Raw genomic sequence first — 23,545 nt, forward strand, 5'->3', positions numbered from 1 at the left:
GTGGGCTGTCTACAAAGGTCTAGATGACACCAAACACGATACCATCTTTGCACAGTTGCACATTATTGCTTCGTCTCTATAGCACAAGCCTATGCATGTTTCATCAGAACTTCCATGGGTCTTATTTCCAGTTAAGCATGAATGGGGTTGCAGCCTCAAAGGTGCTTTGGAGAAGGGGTGTGTGTGTTTGTGTGCGGGGCTTTATAAAAGAGCCAGTGCGCTTTCACTGAGCTCACCTCGGGTTTGAGCTGGGCTGGGCAGACTTGGCCAGCTCTAATAAACAAACAGTCCTGACGCCCTGGAAGTCTCCCTGGCTCATTTGACACTCTGCGTTACAGTTCGCGTCACTTTCAAAAGGCAAGGGGTTTGAATTTCATGCTCTGCACTAAAATTATCCAGCCCTTAGTTAAAAGCACTCGGGATCGTTTGCTGCCAAGGCAATGTTCCAGCAAAACCCTGATTTCATTGGAGCGCCTCGTCTTGCGTAGCTGGTGTGTTCTAGCCCCACACTGAGACCCAAAGCACTGTGATAATCCTGGGGTGAACTCCCTCGCCCCGGGCTGCTCATATAAATTAAACAAATAATAAAGTAGAATTCGCCCATCAGGTACAGAATACAGACACATGGTAAAGCAAGTTAGTTTCACACTGTCTCAAAGGATTTTCAAATGGTCTGTGTGGAAAATGAGGCAACACCACAGTTGGCTTTACAGGGTATTTGTACAGAAGGCAGCGTAAACCTGCAGTAAGAAGCTTATTGGACGTATGTTGCAAGCTTGACTGTTCAATTTTATATTTACTAATACTTAAGAGCATGGGCAATACTAAGGTGTGGTTGACATAGCCCCTTCTTTCCTTTTCACACGATTGGATCTAAAGCAGCAAAACAAGTATGGATTTTTATGAATAATCTTTGTATTTTATTTTGAACCCATCCGTTCTGAGAGAAATGAGTAACACATGTACCTGCCTGATGAATATGTTTTGGATATGGTATACACGGCAGAACTCTTGTTGTTTTTTGTAAATAATTGACTAATTGTTTTGTGGTTGGTTGCCTTTCTCTTTCTTTCTTGAAGTACTTTATCAGCTGCCTCAGTTTATTTCTTAGAAGTGCATAATATTGATTTGACGGTGATAATATTTTTGTCTTTTTATGTGTTTCGAAATTTAATAAGTAATTTAAAAGCAAAACAAAAAAACCTGTGGCAAATAGAAAGCTGGAGAAGCCAAAATTCCTATCTGAAATTCATAAAGCTTTCAATGAATAGCTCAGCCATGATCATGAGACTCTTAATCTCAGGGATGTGGGTTTGAGACCCAGGTTGGGCAAGATTCCTGCATTTCAGGGGGTTGGACTAAATGACCCTCATGGCCCCTTCCAACTGTACAGTTCTTTGATTCTATGAATATCAGCCCTTGATGGCTATATACCAGCCCCAGGATGTGACTCTGAATACCAGTTCTTGGGGCAACAGAGACCACAGTTGTTCCCTATGTCCCATCTGTAGGCCTCCCAGAGGCATCTCAGTTGTGAAAAATGGTCCTAGACTAGATAGGTCAGCTACAACAGAGCGCTTCTTATGTTATTTATAATATAACTGAGGATTTAAGATTTTAACATTGTTACCTGATCCAAACCCTTGGGGTGGAACAGCCTATGATTCAGAGAAATAAATATTCCAAAATTGTGTTGTGTAAGGCAGTGTTTTTCAAGCTTTTTTGGGCAAAGGCACACTTGTTTCATGAAAAAAATCATGAGGCACACCACCACTGTGTACGAAGAGGGAGATGTCAGAGCCCCGCTGCTCTCTATGGGGAATCGGATGAGAGCGGACCGCCTGTCCGCTCTCATCCGATCCCATCCGATCTGATCCCCACCCAGGATGGATGGAAAATAGGGTGGACACAGTCCGGCGCCCGCGTAGTGGGTGAAAATTTGACTTTTTTCTTTTAAAAAATCTTTCGAATTTTTCAATTTTTCCCACGGCACACCAGGCAACATCTCGTGGCACACTAGTGTGCCGCGGAACAGTGGTTGAAAAACACTGGTGTAAGGTAACCAGCTTCATATAAGCACTGGAGGTGGGTGGGTTATTGGGTTGTTGTTTTTATACTGATTATGTATTTTGTGGTTTTATATTTTGATTTTATTCTGTGAACTGCCCTGAGACCTCTGGGTATAGGGCAGTATATAAATTCAATAAATAAATTCAATAAATAAAATAAATTCTTGAGTCTAATTAAATCAGGAAAGGGGTTAAAACCATTGAGTAAACTGTCCTGCATGGCTTAGTCTGTGCCACTTCCCCTCACCGTGGAAGGAAATGGGCCACCAAGCCTTTTGCTCTTCCAGTTTACATGTAAGTAAGTATGTGAGGAGCTCTGAGCTGCTTGCTCCCGCCAGTCACATGGCTTTAACCATCCTCTTTTGTTTCAGTCAAGAACGGAGCCTGAAATCAGCATTTTCTCTATACCAATAGTTTAGGCACTTTTACCTTTTGTAACCAACCAACATTTAACTTCCTGTGCATCTTTATTCTGACCTTTGAAGAATTTTGTAAGTAAACTACTTGATAACTTACCGAATGTGTGGTCATTTTCTATTCTAGGGTAGTGGGATACTTTGGAAGGAATTATTCAAACCAGGCATTTTTTAGTACAATAGAAAGGGCACGTTTTAAAGGCTATACAGCATATATTTCCATGCATACTTTCCTTTGCTACATGTTATGCAACATTAAGTATCTGCTGGGGTTCTTTCACCAAAGAGCGCTTTCCTCAAACTTGGGTTTGGGCTTCCTAGGATCCAGACAAATGCAATCATCAGAAATCTGGACAAAGGATAAGTGCAACCTTCTCCATGCTTTCACACACACACCTTTATTTAGTTGGCAGAACAGAACTGAGAAATACATCCATGACTTGATTCCCTAGGTGAGAGTCTATATTGATCTTACCCAGCTCCCACTGCAACATTTTCAAAGGTGTTTGCCCTATTCCAATGTGTTTTATTCAAAGGTGCATAAAATAAACTAGCTAGAATGATTATTATGACAAACTAAGAACAATTATCATCAAGAGATAGAAACCATCATCTCCCTAATCTACAATATCATGGAGCAGTGGTGTATCATATGAAAACCATCACAAAAAAACTCAGTTCTATAGCTTTTAATCAAGATTCTTAGTACATTTTGCAACGTTAATGAAGGGGAGATGTTTTCTGTCTTGACAGAATGTGCTATTTATTCATTTAATTTCATTTCACTTCTAATTTGTATACCGCCTTTCTACATTGCTACACACAAGGGGGTTCAAAAATACATTGGCCACATAGGTTTAATACAAATAACAATAAAAATAATAATAATAAACATTAACATTAACACATTGGCTCGATGTATGAGGAAATTATTATTAGTAGCATCTGAGAAATGATAAACATTTGAGTATGTTTATTACCCATCTGCTTTCAGCAAATACTACCTGAATTTATGTGTCAATAACTCTTGACAGATATATGCTGTGCTGCTTAAGTTGTTTAGGGCAGGCCACTAACTTGTAAAACTATTTCTGTATTACAGCCGATGCCAACCTGATGCCCCACAGTATGTTCTGATCTCTCCCTCCCATCATCCCCAGCTTCTTCTACCGCGTTCTCCACGAAGATCTTCTCCACCTCCATAACCATTAGCCTTGGAAAACAGGCTTCCCCCTGCCACCGCCCATGATCAAACTGCGGCAGGACAGCCTTTTGGGCAAGTAGGCACAGCACACAGGAAAGGCGAACCCCAACAGATGGCTTTTCACACACCTAATTGGTGGGGTGGGTGGGTATGTGTGGCCTCCAGCAGAAGGCTTCTCACAAGCCAGAAACAGAAGCCCCATACTGCAGGCTGGCAGCTCCTCACCCTTGTTTTATATGGTACCTGTTTCATCTCCCTCCTCTTCTACCGTCACAACCTCCTATCCGACCTTCTAGTACCACACCTTGGCCTTCTCACCTCCACCCAGAATTCTGCCACCAAAACCACCCGTCTCTTTTCACCTTCAGACCACGGGAGAGCCTTCCTGAAATCCTCATGGATCCAGCGAGAGGTCCCTTTCCTTACCGAAAAAGCCACCAACGTCGCTGTTCTCAGTTGCCTGAAGGTTTCCTGCTATCTCAAATAACTCTGCCCTTCCTCCTTGCTGCTTCTCACAGCTAAACCTCCCTCCTAGAACACTTATCTGTGCTTTTCTCCTCCTTCAAATCTTTCCTCAAAAACACCTGTGATGGCAAAGCCAAGTATGTGTGATCAAAGTAAGCGTAGGCTCCCAATTACCCTCATCCGCCATTTTTATCCCCTCTTTCCCCCGTTTCAAATTTTAGATTGCTAACTGCTCAGGCCGAGGGCCTGTCTTTGTTACTCCATAAAGTGCAATGGCGTTATATAGCAATACACACAAGCGTCATATTTAAAGGCACTGATAAGCACTCTCGTTTTGACCCTGTCTGATGCAAGAAACGGACCCTGTTCTCTCCTCCCCTTCCACAACTTCAGTCAGTGCATGACTAGGATTCAGGGTTGCACCTGAAACCCCATTTCCAACCTTGATGTGTTGAGCAAAAGGAACGACAGGTGCTATGTGCCTGGGTGTCATGTGCATGCATTGAATTTCCTTCATGCTTCCAGTGAACATGCGGAGACTGGGAGGAAGGCACGGGAGGCCTTGCCCAATCACACACAAACTGAAGACATAGAAGGAAGAGCTACAAAAGATCTATATCAGGGGTCAGCAAACTTTTTCAGCAGGGGGCCGGTCCACTCTCCCTCAGGCCTTATGGGGGGCCGGACTATATTTTGAAAAAAATATACTGTATGAATTCCGATGCCCCACAAATAACCCAGAGATACATTTTAAATAAAAGCATACATTCTACTCATGTAAAAACACCAGGCAGGCCCCACAAATAACCCAGAGATGCATTTAAATAAAAGGACACATTCTACTCATGTAAAAACACGCTGATTTCTGGACCGTCCACGGGCCGGATTTAGAAGGCAATTGGGCCGGATCCGACCCCCAGGCCTTAGTTTGCCTACCCATGATCTACGCCATCACTGATGGGTGTGTAGTTCTTATATGTACTAAAGGAGCTGCTTTCTTGACAAAAGATGGTCTTCTTTTCCTAGCCAGTAAGGGTAAATGACCCCCAATTTCATTGAGACGTCTAAAATAATACCGATGCTCAGCTTAGTCCAGAGCTCTGCAGATTGACTGCCAAACACACAGAAGCCCCTGCAATTCCAAGAGCGCCCCCCACTGACTTATTTGCGCCATACTTTCTCTGACGAAAACCAAACTCACATACGACTTACAAATAAATGCCAACAAAATTAAAACAATCCTAAAAATAAAACAAAGCTAATGAATAGCAGCAGACTTCAGTGCAAGGGACTGTTGAACAGTTGAAGTTTGTTGGCAGAGGTTAACTACAAATAACTACAAAAAATACTATATATATATATATATATATTCATTGGGTGCAGTGCACTTGAATCCTAAATATATCTAATGTTGCCAAATATATATTTCTGACAAGACACCAGCTCTATAGGTTTTCAATGAGAGACTGTTAAACAAGTAAAGCAATCCTTTTTTTGCATAAATTCAAAGGAACATTGCTTTAACAAAGCATATTTAATACGGGGTGCATAAAAGAGAAGGAAATCCCATCAGATCCCATGAAAGCAGTAGTAAGTAGAAGAACAGAGGCATCATTGTAGTATTTGTAGCATCACACCAGTCACTTATTACATGAATAGTTATTCTTGATTCCCCCCCCCCCCAAAAGCAAATTCATTTACTGTAACAACTTCCAAGACGTTAAGGAAATCTCTCTACATAATCGGTTAATGGTGGCACGTTATGGAAATGCCTTCCCTGCTACATGTCATAAAGTATGCTTACTTCTCCAAAATGAGCAAATGCACGTGATATTTTAATATGCTTTAAGAGCACAATGTGTCTCTTGGGAAATATAAGCAACAGGTTCTTCCAACAAAAATGTAGTGGCTAAAACAAATGCTTCACTGGTAAATGTAGAATATGAGGACAATATTAGAATGAGACTCTGGTGGAGAGATGGGTTTTCTCACTTTTTCTAGTCAACGAGAGATCTCATTCCCAAAGCCCTCCATTCTGCAAAGTGCAACCACCATGTTAAGACATCAGCAGCTGAGGATTCATGATAACTATATTACATATGTTTGCGTGTAGAAGCCAATCTCCATGATTAGCATTCATCGCTCATCTTGTTTGGTTGTGCTGTCTGGCAGGTGCTGGGAGGCGTGAATACAGATGGATCACTTATCCCAAGCTTTAGATCAAAGAATCGGGTGGAGGTTGTCACGCTGTAGTTCCTGGTATAGGTCTCCTGCACTGGATAACAGTCTTTGACTGTATAAACACCAACCCAGGTTTCAGCTGTAACAAAGCACAAAGTATGAGTTTATATAGGGGAAGCATAGATAATTTTCAAGTTTTCATTATGCCAGCAAGAAGAAGTCATTTTTTTTCCAAATGAAGGGTTAATGCTACAATCCTCAAACCCGTTTGGTCTGGAAATAACTCCCATCAGTTTCTGTGGGATTGCTTTGCAGAAATTCTTGGGAGAATTGTGGCCCCAAAAGATACAGAGACTTGCTTTAAATTTAAGCTGTTTTTCAACTTAAAAGTCAATGCTAATTGAGCTCTTCTTGGATCTGCAGAGGATTGTAAACTTAAATTGCTTAACCAGGTATAACCACAGACAACCAGAACCCTGGTTACACGCAGGCACTGGCGCCCAAAAATGCTATCTTCTCACGGCTAGTTACAACATATAAAATCATTTTAAACCGTATCAAATGTCAAACAATACACCAATAACAATATGTTTCCCTTCTGTGATCCATTTCCATCAGCTAACCTCTCTCTCTCTCTCAAAAAGAGAAAAGGCCCCTCCCAATTAATTTATTAACCAAAGTATGCTTACATTTCCTAGCTGGTTTTCTGTCGGACCATTCCTGTACCATAATTTGGTCGCCAGGTCCTCCAATGTAGTTCTGATCTTCGTAGGTTGAGTTGTCAGGAATATCGTAAGGATCCCACGGCTCAGTCAAGGCAATCTTGGAACACAGCTTTGTCACTTGCTCAATCTGAAACATCACCGTGTCTTTATAGAGGTAGATATATTCAAAAAACCTGAAAAAGCAAACCAAGAGCAAAGGTAATATCTGTGAATTCTTGGGTGTGCATCATTACGTGACAGATTGTGCACATCGACCCCAGAGTTTTAAACTGGCTCATGGGAGCCCTTAGGACTGTAGTTCTGGGGGGGGGGGGAGGGATTTCAAATAGGAGAGTTTAAACACTGTTGGCGGACTACAATTCCAAGGAGTCTTGGGTAAACCCATGGACCAGCCAGATGAGCGGGGTATAAATAAAAAATTATTATAATTATATGTAATTGCTGCTTACTGCATTAATATTTGCATTCATGTAAACTGCTCTGTGGCGCTGTGGGCTAAAGCCTCAGCGCCTAGGGCTTGCCGATCGAAAGGTCGGCGGTTCGAATCCCCGCGGCGGGGTGCGCTCCCGCTGCTCGGTCCCAGCGCCTGCCCACCTAGCAGTTCGAAAGCACCCCCGGGTGCAAGTAGATAAATAGGTACCGCTTACCAGCGGGAAGGTAAACGGCGTTCCGTGTGCGGCTCTGGCTCGCCAGAGCAGCGTTGTCACGCTGGCCACGTGACCCGGAAGTGTCTGCGGACAGCGCTGGCCCCCGGCCAATAGATGTGAGATGGGCGCACAAACCCCAGAGTCTGTCAAGACTGGCCCGTTCGGGCAGGGGTACCTTTACCTTTTTAAACTGCTCTGTGAGTTTCACCTGAAAAGAAGTACCTAACTGTTTTCAATATATACATAACATTATCTGTTAATAACGCTTCCAAAAATATTCGCAAGCAACTGGTGCCTAAACACACAGACTTCCTTTACTATTATAGACTGGCTAAAAATACATTTCTATTTCAAAGAAACAAAAGTCTAGTTTTAATTGTATTAAGGAAGCAGGTGTGAGTAAAAATCAAGAATGACACATTTATTTTTCACCCAAGGACAGGCCCAAGAAATAATAGCAAGGGGGACAAGACCTGTAAATAATATTGGTTTAAAAATATAGCCTGTCACTGGTACAAGCTCTCTCTTGGTCAGGGAAAGGTCAGTGAACCCGCTGAGTGTGTTTAGATAACCCTAAGCAGATTTAAAGCACACTTTTATTATTTGCTAGATGACATGAATTCAAAAGCAAGTCAGGTGAAACCTAAAGAGCGAGACACGCATTGCACAGATGCAATTTTGAGCCTAAATAGTAGCAGGAAACTAGAAGGAAATGTCAGTACAGTGGGGCATAATGAAGGAAAAGTTCAAAGACCCGCTCTTGGAATATCCAGTTGCAAAAACCCAGTATATTTTAAGACTGCTCTTCTGGCTACTTTTAAGTATCTCCCAATAAAGAAAATTGCCTCCCCACCCCCTCATCTCCTCTGAACTGGGCTTGCAAACTGGAAGGGAAATGGTGCAAAACAGGCCACAAACTACACTCATCAACAGAGTCCCCACATAAACCATGACTATGTTTGTGCACATGCCAGACAAGTGAAAATATTGGTGATCCATTCTGGATCTTTCAGAAATATCAGAATTTTTGTGGTAGAAGAAGCAGAAGAAGTGTGGGTTTCCCCGTACTGTACATTGTTCTCAATGCCCCTTCCACTATCTCCGTTCCTATCGTCACAGGTTAGCCAGCTCAGAGGCAGCCATATTCTCCGGTTCAAGAGAAAAGGATTGAAGCACAGCTGTTAGGCAACCATAGCACAGAATCCTCTAACTACCTTCAAGGCAACTTAATAAGCATGATAAATGGGAAAATGGAGAGTTGGGGAATTAAACAACCAGTCAAGTAGAGGAAATTGGGCTGTAGACAGAGCTATACAGGGTCAGGATTAGCAAGTGAGATCTCCATTGTCCAGTCCTACCCAACAAGGTACAGTGGTGCCTCGCAAGACGAAAAGAATCCGTTCTGTGATTCTCTTCGTCTAGCGGTTTTTTCGTCTTGCGAAACAAGCCCATTGACGGATTAGCGCTATTAGCGGCTTATCTGCTGATCGGATCAGCTGATAAGCGGCTTAGCGGCTTAGAAAAAAAGGGGGGGAACCAGCAGGAACTTGCAAGACATTGTCCTCTTGCGAAGCAAGCCCATAGGAGATTCGTTTTGCGAAGCACCTCCAAAACAGAAAACTCTTTTGTCTAGCGAGTTTTCTGTCTTGCGAGGCATTCGTCTTGCGGGGGACCACTGTACAGTCAAATCTGATACAGCCGCGTCAGAGAGTGTAACTTGAGAAAGCATATTTTGAGCAACTGAAGGTTGTTGAATACCAGATTTAATGGTTTTCATCCAGTGATACTTAACAGTTTTACTCATTTTTAGCAACTGTATATTTCTCATTCATGTGCACCACACAATACACTTCATAGTCCTGAGCTGCAGACTGATTTTATTTATTTATTTATCTGATTTTATTTTTTTATTTTAACCCAATATTATTTTTCCGCCTCTGCCTGAAGAGTTGAGCACCTCTTCTGGGGTTTCTTTCTGACAGATACTACAGGAAAGGACATCTTTGTATCTTTCCCTTGAGCTCTTTTCGGAGAACCTGGCGCCTTTGGAATCCTTACTCCAGATTCAATTTCAGACACATTCCTCCTATCGCCCATATTTCCCACTTCAATCAAAAGACCGCAGGCAACCTTTAAGCATCTCACTCTAGGTCTTCCAACACCTGCTACTATTTACCGCCTCCAGTTCACCACCCTTTCTAGGGGAGTTCAAAAATCTATATTTACTGTGTTCCCTCTCCAAATATAAGGCGAAGACCATTTACTATAATCCCACCCATCAAACCACCCCAAAGCAAAATGCAAATCTGAAGACGAGGTGATTTGAATCAATTGGTTCAGTCGATTTTGGATTATGCTCTTAGTAAACAGAGTTAAAAGTTAAGAGTGCCGGCAATAAGCTCAATTTATTTTTAAAATCATGAAGAGTGCAGCTCCCAATACACAGTGTGTCACGAGCATAGCTTGGGATAGCTAACTTGTTTGGCCTGAAAGTTGCATTCTCCTTCAGAGGGCTGCATGCCAGCAGTGGGTACTGCCACATTCTTCCATGCACTGTGTGCATACAACACGCATGTACAAGCACACATGAGGAACTCTTTACATTAGGGGTCGGGAGCCTCAAGTATTCATCAGGGCCAGCTATCCGTGTTGGTCCCACATGAGCCAATAAAAGGACCAAAGAGGTAACTTAAAAGGTAAAGGTAAAGGGACCCCTGACCATTAGGTCCAGTCGTGACTGACTCTGGGGTTGCGGCGCTCATGTCGCTTTATTGGCGAGCCGGCATACAGCTTCCGGGTCATGTGGCGAGCATGACTAAGCCGCTTCTGGTGAACCAGAGCAGCGCATGGAAACGCCGTTTACCTTTCCGCCAGAGCGGTACCTATTTATCTATTTGCACTTTGACATGCTTTCGAACTGCTAGATGGGCAGGAGCTGGGACCGAGCAATGGGAGCTCACCCCGTTGTGGGGATTCGAACCACCAACCTTCTGATTGGCAAGTCAAAGTGGGGGGGGGTTTGCTTCTGCTTTCTGGCTGAGACTAGTGGCGCCTCTCCGAAAGGACAGGCTGCATGTTGCAAGCAAGTGGTAACTTTCAGAAATAATCATCTTTCTTTCTGTTTATCTCCACAAAGGGTGTGTGTATGAGGTGCACAAAATCCATGCATATTTGAATGTTGTCTTTTGTGAAATAGTTCCCATGCATAGAAAACTATCGTGTCAAGAAGGCTAGCCAGAAATCTCGACAGAGTTTTCTACAGAAGCTGCCATGCATGTGATTCCTCCACATGACCATGATATCCTGAGAGAGCAGTACAATGTGATCTTTCACCTTGTAGAACAATCCTTTCCCCATACATTATACAGACCTGAATATTGTTACTTGGACTTCATCCGAGGATACCAGAAAGTTACTTGTTGTAAAATAAACACATTGCCTATATTGCAGTTACCCCGAGTGTCACACTGCTTCAACGACCAGTAACCAACAGTTACGCCTCCCCAGAGCCAATTTATATGATCAGGAGAATAATTGATGAAGACTGTATCACTTCGGGACGCGGGTGGCGCTTTGGTCTAAACCACTGAGCCTCTTGGGCTTGCCAATCAGAAGGTTGGCGGTTCGAATCCCCGCGACGGGGTGAGCTCCCATTGTTCGGTCCCTGCTCCTGCCAACCTAGCAGTTCGAAAGCACATCAAAGTGCAAGTAGATAAATAGGCACCACTCCGGCGGGAAGGTAAACGGCGTTTCCATGCGCTGCTCTGGTTTGCCAGAAGTGGCTTAGTCATGTGTTTTTTTTAAAAAAATGTATATTTCAACATCTTTTTCATCTCATTATATATCATTTCCCATAAGTTTTTTACTTTCTTACATTCCCACCACATATGATTAAAAAAAAAAAGAAGCATTTTTACTTGGTATTATAGGTGAGTATATTAATAGACAAGATGTTAAATTGTTTTTATATGCAACAACAGCGGCAAGAGTATTGTTAGCCCAGAAATGGAAGCAAGAAGAAATTCCAATGAAAGAAGAATGGCAAACTAATGGACTACGCAGAATTAGACAAAATGACAGGAAGGATTCAAAACCTGCGGGACCAGAGATTTACAGAAGAGTGGAAGAAATATACAAACTATTTGAAGAGCAACTCTAATTAACAAATTATGCTAGTAGGACTACAATAAGTTTTGTAAGGAGAAATATATGAAATATTGCAAAGTAGAGAAAGAATAGAGATATTAGATATGAGATTTAAAGGTAATAGTGAAAGTAAGAATTGTATATTAAGTGAATAGATTGGAAAATTTTCAGATGTGAATGATGAAAGTGAAAAAATTGTGTAAGATATAAAAGTATGTTTAATTATTGTTGAAAATGATATGTTAAAAAAACTAATATATATGTGTGTGTGTGTGTGGCTTAGTCATGCTGACCACGTGACCCAGAAGCTCTACGCCAGCTCCCTCAGCCAGTAAAGCAAGATGAGCGCCACAACCCCACAGTCGTCCGCAACTGGCCCTAATGGTCAGGGGTCCCTTTACCTTTACCTTTTACTGTATCACTTCAGGCTGCAGATAGAGCTCTGTATGTTTGAACAATCCATCCCACAAACAAAAGAAACTTCACTTCAGACCTATAGAGGAAGACAAGGCAGAGGGAGAGGCTGAACCCTTCTCCTCGAAATACTGGTTTTCAATGTGAAGGAAATGGGAGAGCTTTCAAACATGCAACTCTACCTACAGCTTGGTAATCTTTTCCATGATTCTGCTGATTGTATAAACTGTCCCTTGGAGCTAAAGAATAATGTTTGATTCAACTGCCAAAGTTCTAAGCAGTTGAGTTCTCTCAATTCTGCACTAGCAGGGATGCTAGTATTCCATTTCCTGCTCTTTCATAGTCCTTGCCACAAACTAATTCATGTATCTCTACCAGATTATGTGCCGAGCCAAATTGACTGATGTTGGAGAAAGCAGTGCCAGAGAGCTGGCAGATCTTCCATTAAACTGCGCAGAGCTTGTCCCATCCTTGAGTGCTCAGCTGGACAATGGCCAGAATGACTCAACATCTCCCAAGATCAAAGTTTTCCAGAACTGACTAGTATAATGATCAATAATGCTGCTCTTACCAAGTTACTTTCCCCCCACCCCTTCCCAAACTGGTGAATTAAATCTACCACCCACGTTTCAATCATTGTTTGCAAAGGTCAAGAAGGAAGTTATGCCACCAGTTCACTTCACTTCACTTCCCCCCTTGATTTCCCCGCCATTCTGGGCCTCCAACGATGGAGCCTCCAGGGTAACTAACTTCTAGCAACCATATTACAGATCTACAAGTTGGGAAGCTGGTGCAAGTCAAAAGAGTGCCAATGAAAGATCAGCTGCTCTTGAATCATCTATTTCATCCTTGGATCGGTATAAACCAGACATGTTCAAATGGTCGACCGCAATTGACAGGTAGATCCCCGTTGATCTTGGTTGATCACAAGATCCTTATCGATCGTGGGATTAAAAAAACTGGGGAATGAATGTCTCCGCCCCCTGCCCCCTCACTCTGTCCCTCTGTCGTGTCAAGTGGGCGGCGTTAGGTCTTTTCTCTTGGCGTTTGGAAATATGATGAGTGTTTTTAGCGCTGGATACGTTAGTTAGCGATGCAGTTTTTGGTGAGTGATTTATATCATTTCCCCTTTAAAAAAGCACAACTCTGGTCAATCCTCAATGACAATGGGTAGATCACTGCCAGTTTCGTTATACTGGAAGTAGATCCCAGTCTCTTGGGAGTTGGACGGGCCTGGTGTAAACAACAGTGCATTGTCTCTAGTAAGCAGAGGTGGGCGGTGTTCACACTTCTGCAGAGAAATATTGTGATCCCTGGATAACTCTCAAGAGTAAGCAGCTGAAACTGGTAGGAATTGCTACTAGTGTAGGAAGGGTGGGCTTCTTCTACCAGGAGGCAAAAACCCCTGAATCACAATTGAGCAAACAATATTTCAGATGTATTCCTAAGCAGCTGAAGTTGATGTGATGTTTTCTGAACCAGAACTGTACACCTGAAGGAGCGTCTCCACCCCCATCGTCCAGCTCCGAGGGCCTTCTGGCGATTCGCTCACTGCGAGATGTGAGGTTACAGGGACCCAGGCAGAGGGCCTTCTCGGTGGTGGTGCCCACCCTGTGGAACGCCCTCCCATCGGATGTCAAGGAAATAAAAAACTATCTGACTTTTAGAAGACATCTGAAGGCAGCCCTGTTTAGGGAAGTTTGTAATATTTGATGTTTTATTCTGTTTTTAATCTGTTGGGAGCTGCCCAATGTGGCTGGGGAAACCCAGCCAGATGGGCAGGGTATAAATAAATTATTATTATTACTATTATTATTATTATTATTATTATTATTATTATTTACTGTAATTTTAATAGAGGAGAAACTATTTGCACCTTTTATAACACATCCTTAAACTTAAGAAACTTAAGAGACACCTGCTCACACACTGTTTGTTTTGAGAGGTACCTTCTGCTCTCCAGACATTTGCTGTTATATTTTCACTCTGCCATATGGTGCTTCCTTTTCAGATCTGAAGCAAGACTGACACAAGTATGCTGGCGGCTTCTAGCTGTGGAGGCCTGGGAGGGAGCGTGGGGGAAACAGGCTAATCCTAGCCCTGACCCTTCCTGCTTCTGACCAGCCCATCACATTCTCAAATCACCAAGTTCAACATACAGCAGTTAATTATTCCATGAAATTTAATTATGGAATTTTTTTATAACACTCTAAATCTGATTTACTGTGAACTGCTTTGAGAACCGTTATTGCTGGAAAGCAGTATACAAATATTGTGAAACAAACTGCTTTGAGTAGCAGAGAAATATGCTAATTTCAGAGTCATATTATTAAAAAGTGTGATGTAATTGGATGGACTCAGTTTTGCATCCGATGCATTTCTAAGTATCTATTAAATTATCAGAAAAATGTTTTGAATGGAAGAACTGCAGAAGGAAAACATGTGGGGAAAGAAGACAAGTAATATACTTCAGATTATCCTGCAAAAACGAGAGGCCTCTTCCTTGTTTGCTGCCTCGGGTACCAGAGATACAAACTCAGAAGGGGAAAAATGGGCTGGTTAATATTTTCATGTGTTGATTCTGTCTCTACAATAGGTGGACTATTGTGGTTCTGGTCAAAAGTAATGACACAAATATCTGCCACCATCATAAATCCATACATGGCCAAAATGGAACCATCCACACAGAGGCTTGAGGGAATCTCTAAGTTTGAAAAAAATAGGCTATGCGTGGGAAAATTGGGAGAGATCTATGCGGGGTTGTGGGTAACTAAAGAAAAAGCCCAGTAAGTGTAGAGTCTTTCCAGTCACTTAGATCTCTACTGGGTGCATGGGTAAGGGTTGATGAAATGGAGTGTCCTGGAAAGGGGCGTGGGTGGCTGGAATCCAAAACAGGAGAAAAACACGCGCGCGCGATTTGCTGCAATCTGCGCTTGTCAACATCCTGTTCCACACCCTGCAAGATCTCAGCTACCCGTCACTGAAAACACCGCCTGCGTTTCGGGGGCTCCACAGGAGCTCCTGCGCAAAACCTTCCCCGACTTGGGGGTCTTCCCGAGCTACATTCCAACGACAGCCCCCCCAAATTCAAGCAGCCTGCAGAGAAGAAGGGCAGCCCTGAGAATCGCGCCCAGCGTGGCCGGGGAACTCGGTGCGCTTGTGTCGTCGTTGCTCGGCCGGGGGATCGCGCATCATCCACACGCTCCCCTACGCAAGACAGCGGCAGGGGAGCCGCGATTGGCTGGTGGCAAGAGGATCCCCATGCCCACCCCACGGAAGGCGCGGCCAAGGGGGGAACAGCCCTCCCCGGAGCCCGCGCTGCAGCTGCTGCGCCCCCGAGAGCGCACGGGAGAAGCTGCGCCGGGGCGCGTGGCACCTACTTCTTGCAAGGGATGAGCTGCTTCCTCTCCTCCAGGATCCGCAGCCGCTGGTTCTGGCCGTCGTAGGACACGGCCGCCCGGGTGTTCCTGCCGGTGCTGTGGTCGTACACCACCGTGCGCCCTTCCCACTGCAGCGGGGCCTGGCAAGGCACGGCCGGCGGCGCGCTCGCTGCCGTCGGGGCCAGGCTTAAGGCGCCGCCGAGCAGCAGCAGCGCCAGCAGCAGCCGCCGCCCGGGGAAGGCGCCCGGGGCCATGTCCCTCGCCGCGCTCTCCTGCAAGGGCGCCGGGTCGCTCGCTCTCCAAGGGCCCCTTCGGACGGCGAGAGAGGCTGGGGAGCGAGCGCGGGGCCGCGCCTGCTGCTGCTGCTGCTGCTGCAACCAGCCGAAGGACGGGAACTGCAGAGGGAGCCCGCGGCAGCCCAAACGGGCACCGTCTCTTTACCCAACAAGCTCTCTGCTTCCTCTGCGCCCGGGAAGAAGAAGAGGGAGCCCTCTCCACTCGCCTTCCTCGGCTTGGAAAGGCAGCAAAACGTCGCCGCCGCCGCCGCATTGCGCTTCCTAACGGCCGCGGAGTAGAAGCACAGCTCGTTGCTGCGCCAAGAGAGGCTCCGGGGCTCCATCGCTTCGCGCGATTATTTTGGCACCAAAAGGGGTCCCGAGGCCGTGTCGGATACAGTATTCCTAACGAGGAAACCGAAATGCCTCTCTTCGGTGTGTTGTCTCTGCGATTCGTTCGGCGTTCCTAATTGAACGATTTTTAATACCCCCCCCCCAGTATATAATCTGGAAACCGCACGTTGCAGAACCAAAACCCAAATGTTGTTGTTATTTCTTAAATTTGTATGTGGCCCTTCATCCGAACATCACAGAGTGGTGCACAACATAAAAATACAAAATGAGAACACAAAATAGACAATAAAAACTAGAACCAAAACGAACCAAAACACCCCACTTCCCACAAACCCGTTTCAAATGACATAGCTGATGGACCTGGGTGGTGTCTGTTTACCAAACAATCTAGTCCTGGAACTAGTGTTTTTTTTCTGGGGGGTACGCAAGGGTACGCATACCCCTAAACATTTTGTGAATCTAAGTTTGGCCTCACTGAGGGGCAGTATTTCAATGAGTAGGAAAAGGGGAGTACCCCTAAACGTTTTCAAGAAAAAAAGCACTGGGCACAACACTGGTAAGCCATGATGTAATCTGCATCTTAATATTACTGTGGAACCAAACTCAATTTTGCCACTGAGCAATAATTTTTTGGCAGTAAAGCCCCTAGGTCCTAGGACTTCCTTCCGAATAAATGGAATTCATGCTTATATTTTTAGAGGGAAGGATTCTGGTTCAGTAGAATAGCATGTCCGCTTTGCGTGCAGAAGGTCCCTGTTTCAGTGCCCAGCACTTGCAGGCAGGGCTGAGAATGCCCCCTAACTGAAACTCTGGAAAGCCGCTTTCTGCCACTATAGACCCATGGTTCCCAAACTTCTTTCTCGGAGCCACACTGAGAATAAAAATTTGCTCCCCCATTTTTTTTATTGATAAGAAACACATCGGAAAACAAAAAGAAGCAACTCCTAGCAGTGCTTGATTTATAACACAGAACCCAAGTCCTTTATAATATGACCATGGGACATTCAGAAAATATAAAACAAGGCAGCTACATGAATTTTCTCAAAATATGATTATAAACGAGCCTCTTGCAAATGCACCATAAGTATGTGTACAAACTAATTTGAGACAAAGAAACTTGTCTCCTCATCAACACGAAGTCTTTCTTTTCTGATCTCTCATATTTGTCGGAATTAAAAATCCCTGTTCTCAGCAATTTGTCTTGGAGAATTGTAGAATAAGAGCCAATGCTCTTGAAGAATGGTGTGGTTAGTTTCTGGTTGTGTATCCAATGTGCTATGCCACACCCTTTGAGAACCACTGCTATAGATAATCCTTAGCAAGGTGGACCCATGATATACGGCAGTTTCCTAAGCTCTGTGTTTGGGATCCCACTCTAGTCTATGAATACCAAGTCCAGAGAGCTTGGCTTAGTCTGCTGTAGCCAACACAACCAAGTCTTGTGGCACCTTACAGACTAACATGTTTATTATGGCATAACCTTTCCTGGACCAGAATGTGCTTTGTCAGATGCATGAAGTGTTATCCTAAGTTGCAGCTATGTAAACAAATTGAGAGGGTGGGGAATATTAAATAGCGAGGTCAGAAGAAAGGACAGATGATGTTTGCATCATTAACAGTGGGAATTCACAAAACCTTAATGGGCATCCTGCCATTGTTAACCCATACAATACTATTCTTACTACAGCTAGTACTTTGTACTCATACTACTTGGCAGTACAATGACATATGGGAAGTACTAGTGCAGAAATGGAGTACCTGTAGTCCCCAGGTGTGTTGTTGGACTTCAACTCCCATCAGCCTCTGCCAGCATAACCCGTGACAGCAAATGATGGGTGTTAGGGTCCAGCAATATCTACAGGATCACATGTGAAGGAGCTCAGTCCAGCTTATTTCACTGAGATTTAACTGCAAACAAATAAAAACCCTAAGTAGGCTCTGGGTTCCTGTGCCGTAAATAAGGTTTGTACATGCATCCTTGATGACCTATTTTTCATTGCCCAGCTTTCCTATAATGGGTGCATTTAACTTTAATTGAAAGGGTATAATGTGTTCAGATAGTTCTGCAACTGTGCAGCTACATAACTGCTATATAAAAATTGCTGCACAAAAATTGCTATATAAAAAAATATGTTATTTTAGCTAAAGATTTAAAAAGAAGAAGATATGAGCAGCAAATTCTCTTTCTGCTCCATGTAGCAGTGTTTGAGTTTGGTTTCCCCATCACTAGTGTCAATTTGCATGTGGTGCTATCCTGAAGGAGTCAGGTGGGCGCATTGTTCCATCTTGGAGATGTTAACCTTACTAGCTGTGGTGTCACAGACAGCTTTTCAGAGATTTAACTGAAAAACTCCATAATGGAAGCGGAGAGTAGAGACAATGTAAGTATGTTTTTCAGATGGTGCTCTGTGTCCCTGAATCCACCACATAACATAAAAAGAGCTCTGCTGGGTCAAGCCAAAGGCTTGCGTCCCATTCCTAGAGTGGCTAACCAGAAGCTTATGTGAAACCTGCAAGTGGAACATGAACACAACTAGTATTTGCCAGCAACTGGTATTCAGAAGCACATCACCTCTGATCCTGTAGGTAGTATAGCCATCATGTTTGAAAGCCATTCATGTGTACTCACATGACCACAATACCTGGGGCCTTAGGATGAATGGGAGGTAATGAAAAAGGAGAACAACATCTTGGAGATGTCATTCAGTTTATTCACTAGATGGGACACATAGGCTCAGGGACGCGGACTTATAAAAAATATTGGGGGGGCCCGGGAAAGCTCGTGAAATGTAAATAAGCTCATGAATATGCAAATAAGCTCATGAATATGCAAATAAAGTGGTGCCGCCCCCTCGTGAGCGAATAGGGGAGAGCGTGCTGCTGCCTATTTATCAGCTCCGGAACAGCTGATATGCGGGAAACGTGGGGCTAGAGGCAGGAGCCCCCGCCCCCGGGGATTCCCTAATCTCGCGGGGGACGGCCGGGGCTCTCCGGCTAGGGCGCGCGGCTGGCTGGCTGGCGAGGGAGCAGGTGGGGAGGAGGCGGGGGACGGCGGCGGCGCCCGAGATTATTGGGGGGGCTGAGCCCCCCCAAAATTTTTTTTGAGGGGGCTCAAGCCCCCTCAAGCCCCATGGAGTCGGCGCCTATGCATAGGCTATTTGGTCAAGATTGTGTTCAGGGGAACATGAATGACTGGCTAGTGCCCAAAATGGAGGCTGATTGTTGCTATGGATCTAGCCTTGTGCTGTATTTTAAGGACAATATGAATATGAATCCGGACAATTTGATAAGCATATATATCTCACCATACTGAATAATGTAAATAAATAAAAATCAAATGTGACATGGCCAAAATAATTGTGTTTTACATCACTAGTGACGTCACTGGCATTATCCAATAGGTGCCTGTAGCAACTAGTACACCCTACTAGACCAGCAGTGCTTGTGTTGTGGAGTGCCAGTTTCTCCTTTCCCCAAGCACTACTCTCAGGAGCACTACTTTTTTCTTTTCTTTCTAAAGATCTGCATTAATAAAGGATACTTATTCATAGAACACTATTGTGAACTTATGGGTGCTCTGCCGAGGTCCCTGATATCTGTCCTGCAAAGACTGGGACTCCTTGCCTGACCCAGGGTCCGAAGAAAGTCTGCAGGTGCCTTTAGAGTGAGAGTCTGTTTCTGGCAGAAGGCTGGCCCTCTTTGGGTGTGAGTTGGAGGGCAGAAGTGATCGTGACTTGGTAGGTTCTGTAGACTTTCATAGAACCACAGAATTGTATAGTTGGAAGGAATCTGGTCCAAACCCCCTGCAATGCAGAAATCTCAGCTAAAGCATGCATGCAGATGGCCATCCAACCTCTGCTTAAGAACATCCAATGTTTAGTAATACTGTTCCAATTTTTTTCTGAAATATTTGGTTGTGGTAGATTTTGTTGGTGTTGTTTTCATAATGTGTTTGGGATGAGTTTGGATAGGAAGAGACATGTGTGATGTCACCCCAGTTTCTGTGATCATGGGCAGAGGAAGATACAGCCATGGGAAGTGATAGGTTACGGTGGAAGAGGAGCAGAATGCTATTTATGTCTAGTTCTTCACTCCCATTCCTCCCATGGACAGGTTCCTGGTTACTTCTAAGATAACACCGCCATTATCCATGATTTAGTGCCAGTCTGGTGTGTATTACTGAGACCTGTGTGGGCGAGCATGGAAAAAAGGATCAGACCCAGCTGTGCCCACCTGGATACTTGGTGGAGGGAGAAGTTGCCGTGGTCCCCAGGATTTCTACCACCAATGAATTTATCTGTCTTGGAGCTGGCTTTGAGGGCACATCCTGGGCCTGATATTGAGCCCAGGAGAAAGGAAACTAGGACTACTGCTGGTGTGCTGTCCATCCTGCACCTTCTCTGACCAATGCAGTGGAGGTGGTGTTGAGTGTGGTGTTGAAGGAACCCAGAACAATATTCCTGGTGATTTCAACATCCATGCTGAGGCTGCCTCTATTGTTCTGGCTCAGGATTTCATGGCCTGTGACATAGGGCATGGTACACCTTCAAGTTGATTTTTGCTCCAAAAGGAAGATTACCCTGACCCTTTCAACCTGGGCCCAGGCCTTGTCATGGGACTAAATTGGACTAGGTTACCCCAAGGGGAGGGACAAAGAGAGTGTCACCCTGTGGTTCTTACTTGACTTTTGATACCATTCACCATGGTACCCTTCTGAGATGACTTGATGGGTTAGGTATTGGAACCCACAGTTCTTCCAATCCCACCTCCAGGGTTGGTTTCAGTGAATAGCATTGGATGATTGTCTTTCAGCCCCCTGGCAGTTGTGTTGTGTGGTGCTGCAGGGTCCCATCTTGTTCCCAATGCTGTTTAATATCTATATGAAGCCTCTGGGAGAAGTCATTATGATATTTGAGAGCAAGGTGTCGTCAGAACGCTGGTGATACCCATCTCTACTTGTCTGTAACATATGAATCACGAGAGGCTGTGCAGACCCTGAAACAGTGCCTGGTCTCAATGGTGGGCTGGATGAGGGCCAGGAAACTGAATCTGAATCCTCACAAGATTGAGGTGCTGTTGGTGAGTGGTCCCGAGTCTGGATAATTGGCCAATTGCCTTATAATTGTGCTGATAACCTCCAAGCTTGTAGTATTGCAATGCACTCTGTGTGGGGCTGCCCTTGATGTTGGTACAGAAGCTGCAAATAATGCAGTATGCAATGGGTCAACTACCCTCTGGGGCAGGATGTCGCCAACATGCTGCCCCATGGTTCAAGGAATTGCGCTGGTTGCCAATTAGCTAGTGTGCTAGGTTCAAGGTGCTGGTTTTGGTGTATAAAGCCCAACACAGCTTGGGACCAGGATGCCCGAAAGATGAAAGACTCCTTATATACCTCACACTTTGCAGGTGAGGGCTTCCTACAGATGCCACCTTATCAGGAGGTCTGTCCAACCCCATGTAGGAATTGGGCCTTGAATATTGGACAAGTGTCTCTTTAGTCTTTTCAGCACATACTGAAGACCTTCCTCTTCAACAAGAGTATTAAGCTGAGATCTTTCCCAGTCTGAATCTCTATTGGAATTGCTTCTAATGTGTTTTAAATATGTTTCTATTGTTCTATCAATTCTTGATTGCCACCCTGGGCTCCTTTGGGAGGAGAGGTGAGATATAAATTTAACAAATCAATCAATCAATAAAATTCAATGTGACAAGAAGCAGCAATTGATGTCCACTAACTTAGGTGGCTTACAAAAGGAGGCAAATTCATGGAGCAGAGGTCTACCAGCAGCTATTAGTCATGACAGCTGACCAGAAACTTCCATGTGAGTGGCAGCATATCCGCGTGATAAGTGAGATCTACTGGTGCAGCTATTTTGGTTTCATCATTGCCAAGAGCTTACCCGAACTTGTCAAGGTATTCTTGGCAGTGGTACCCAGCTCGTGGAATCCTGTCTTCCCTGAGGTTAAACTGGTGTTACTGATTTGGCTGTGCCAGGTGAAAACGTTTATCTCATAAAAAATGGACTCTAGGGTTGATTGTATATTTTTAATGGACTACGTTTGCCAGACAGTTGAGGAGTTGTGCTCACTGATGTTTTGAAGTTTTGTTTTGTTTTCTTGTTGTTTTTATAAGAAAAAAACCTTTGAATGGACGTGACCTGCCCCAAGGTTGTTTATGAAGAGAGTGGGAAATAATTCAAATAAATAAATGCTCCCTGTTGAGACTTGTTACCTACATGCTCTGTTTGTGAACTTCCCAGAAACAGTTTGCTGGTCACAGTTGGGAAACAAATTCTGGACTAAGCGGATCTTGGTCTAATTCATAAGGTCAGCTCTGGTGCTCATACCTATTAAGAACACAAGAACTGACCTCTTGAATCGAACCAAGACTTTCCAGGTCCAGGGGGAATGGAGTGTGGTCCTCATCACTAAAGTCACCCGCATTGTCCAGTTAGTAGCTGGGAGGAACAGCCATACGCACATGTATATGGACAGTCATGACAACAAACTCCAGCTTAGACTTTGCTTAGATGGAAAATAAGCATGACTGGTTTGACTAATGATCACAGTGAGACAGGAAAAAATGAATGCATGTACTGTGGACCACTATAATAACCCTACCATCTCCACATCTGTGAGAAGTTTTCGTTTGTCAGTGCACTGGTGCTGTTCAGGCTCATGTCTCCAAAAGGTAAAAAAGGAACAGATTTCACTACTGTATTAGATTTTGCTCACTGCTGGTGCAGCACCGCTCTCCTGATCTGAAGGTTGGCGGTTCGAACCCCGCGACAGGGTGAGCCCCTGTTGCTTGGTCCCTGCTCCTGCCAACCTAGCAGTTCGAAAGCACGTCAAAGTGCAAGTAGATCAATAGGTACCGCTCCGGCGGGAAGGTAAACGGCGTTTCCGTGCGCTGCTCTGGTTTGCCAGAAGCGGCTTAGTCATGCTGGAAACATGACCCGGAAGCTGTACGCCGGCTCCCTCAGCCAATAAAGCGAGATGAGCGCCGTAACCCCAGAGTCGGCCGTGACTGGACCTAGTGGTCAGGGGTCCCTTTACCTTTACCTTTTACTTTTAACTATGGATCGCTATTATGACTCTATTCATGAAAAAGAGGACATGTCCTGGAAAAAGAGGACACTTGCACTGGCAGAGGGAGAGGAGTGCCCCCGGCAGCACAATCCTGGTGGGGTGCTATCATGGCTGCCCCCCGCCCACACTAGGTGCTATGCCCCTGCGGGTGGCGCACCACACCCCCAGGATGTGCACTAG

The 23,545-nt window shown here is 44.5% G+C and overlaps 1 protein-coding gene across 1 annotated transcript; it reads right to left on the reverse strand.

The window, feature by feature from the left end:
• Positions 1-2,864: 2,864 nt before the first annotated feature.
• Positions 2,865-16,278, reverse strand: EPDR1 (ependymin related 1). The gene is made up of 3 exons (XM_082192934.1): positions 15,648-16,278; positions 7,025-7,233; positions 2,865-6,474 (listed from the first exon to the last, which is right to left on the reverse strand). The coding sequence occupies exons 1-3, from the start codon at positions 15,899-15,901 to the stop codon at positions 6,284-6,286; spliced, it is 654 nt and encodes a 217-aa protein (XP_082049060.1). The 5' UTR covers positions 15,902-16,278; the 3' UTR covers positions 2,865-6,283.
• Between the last annotated feature and the right edge of the window lie 7,267 nt (positions 16,279-23,545).

Source organism: Podarcis vaucheri (genome assembly GCF_965113315.1).
Source record: "Podarcis vaucheri genome assembly, chromosome: 12".
Lineage (NCBI taxonomy): Eukaryota > Metazoa > Chordata > Lepidosauria > Squamata > Lacertidae > Podarcis > Podarcis vaucheri.

Bases quoted from the DNA above. Each gene is read 5' to 3' on its own strand.
- EPDR1 (XM_082192934.1), bottom strand. From the start codon at position 15,901: ATGGCCCCGGGCGCCTTCCCCGGGCGGCGGCTGCTGCTGGCGCTGCTG. The intron at 7,234-15,647 runs GTAGGTGCCACG...TTGCTTTTTCAG, and splicing joins CAGCTCATCCCTTGCAAGAA to GTTTTTTGAATATATCTACC. The intron at 6,475-7,024 runs GTAAGCATACTT...GCTTTGTTACAG, and splicing joins CAGAAAACCAGCTAGGAAAT to CTGAAACCTGGGTTGGTGTT.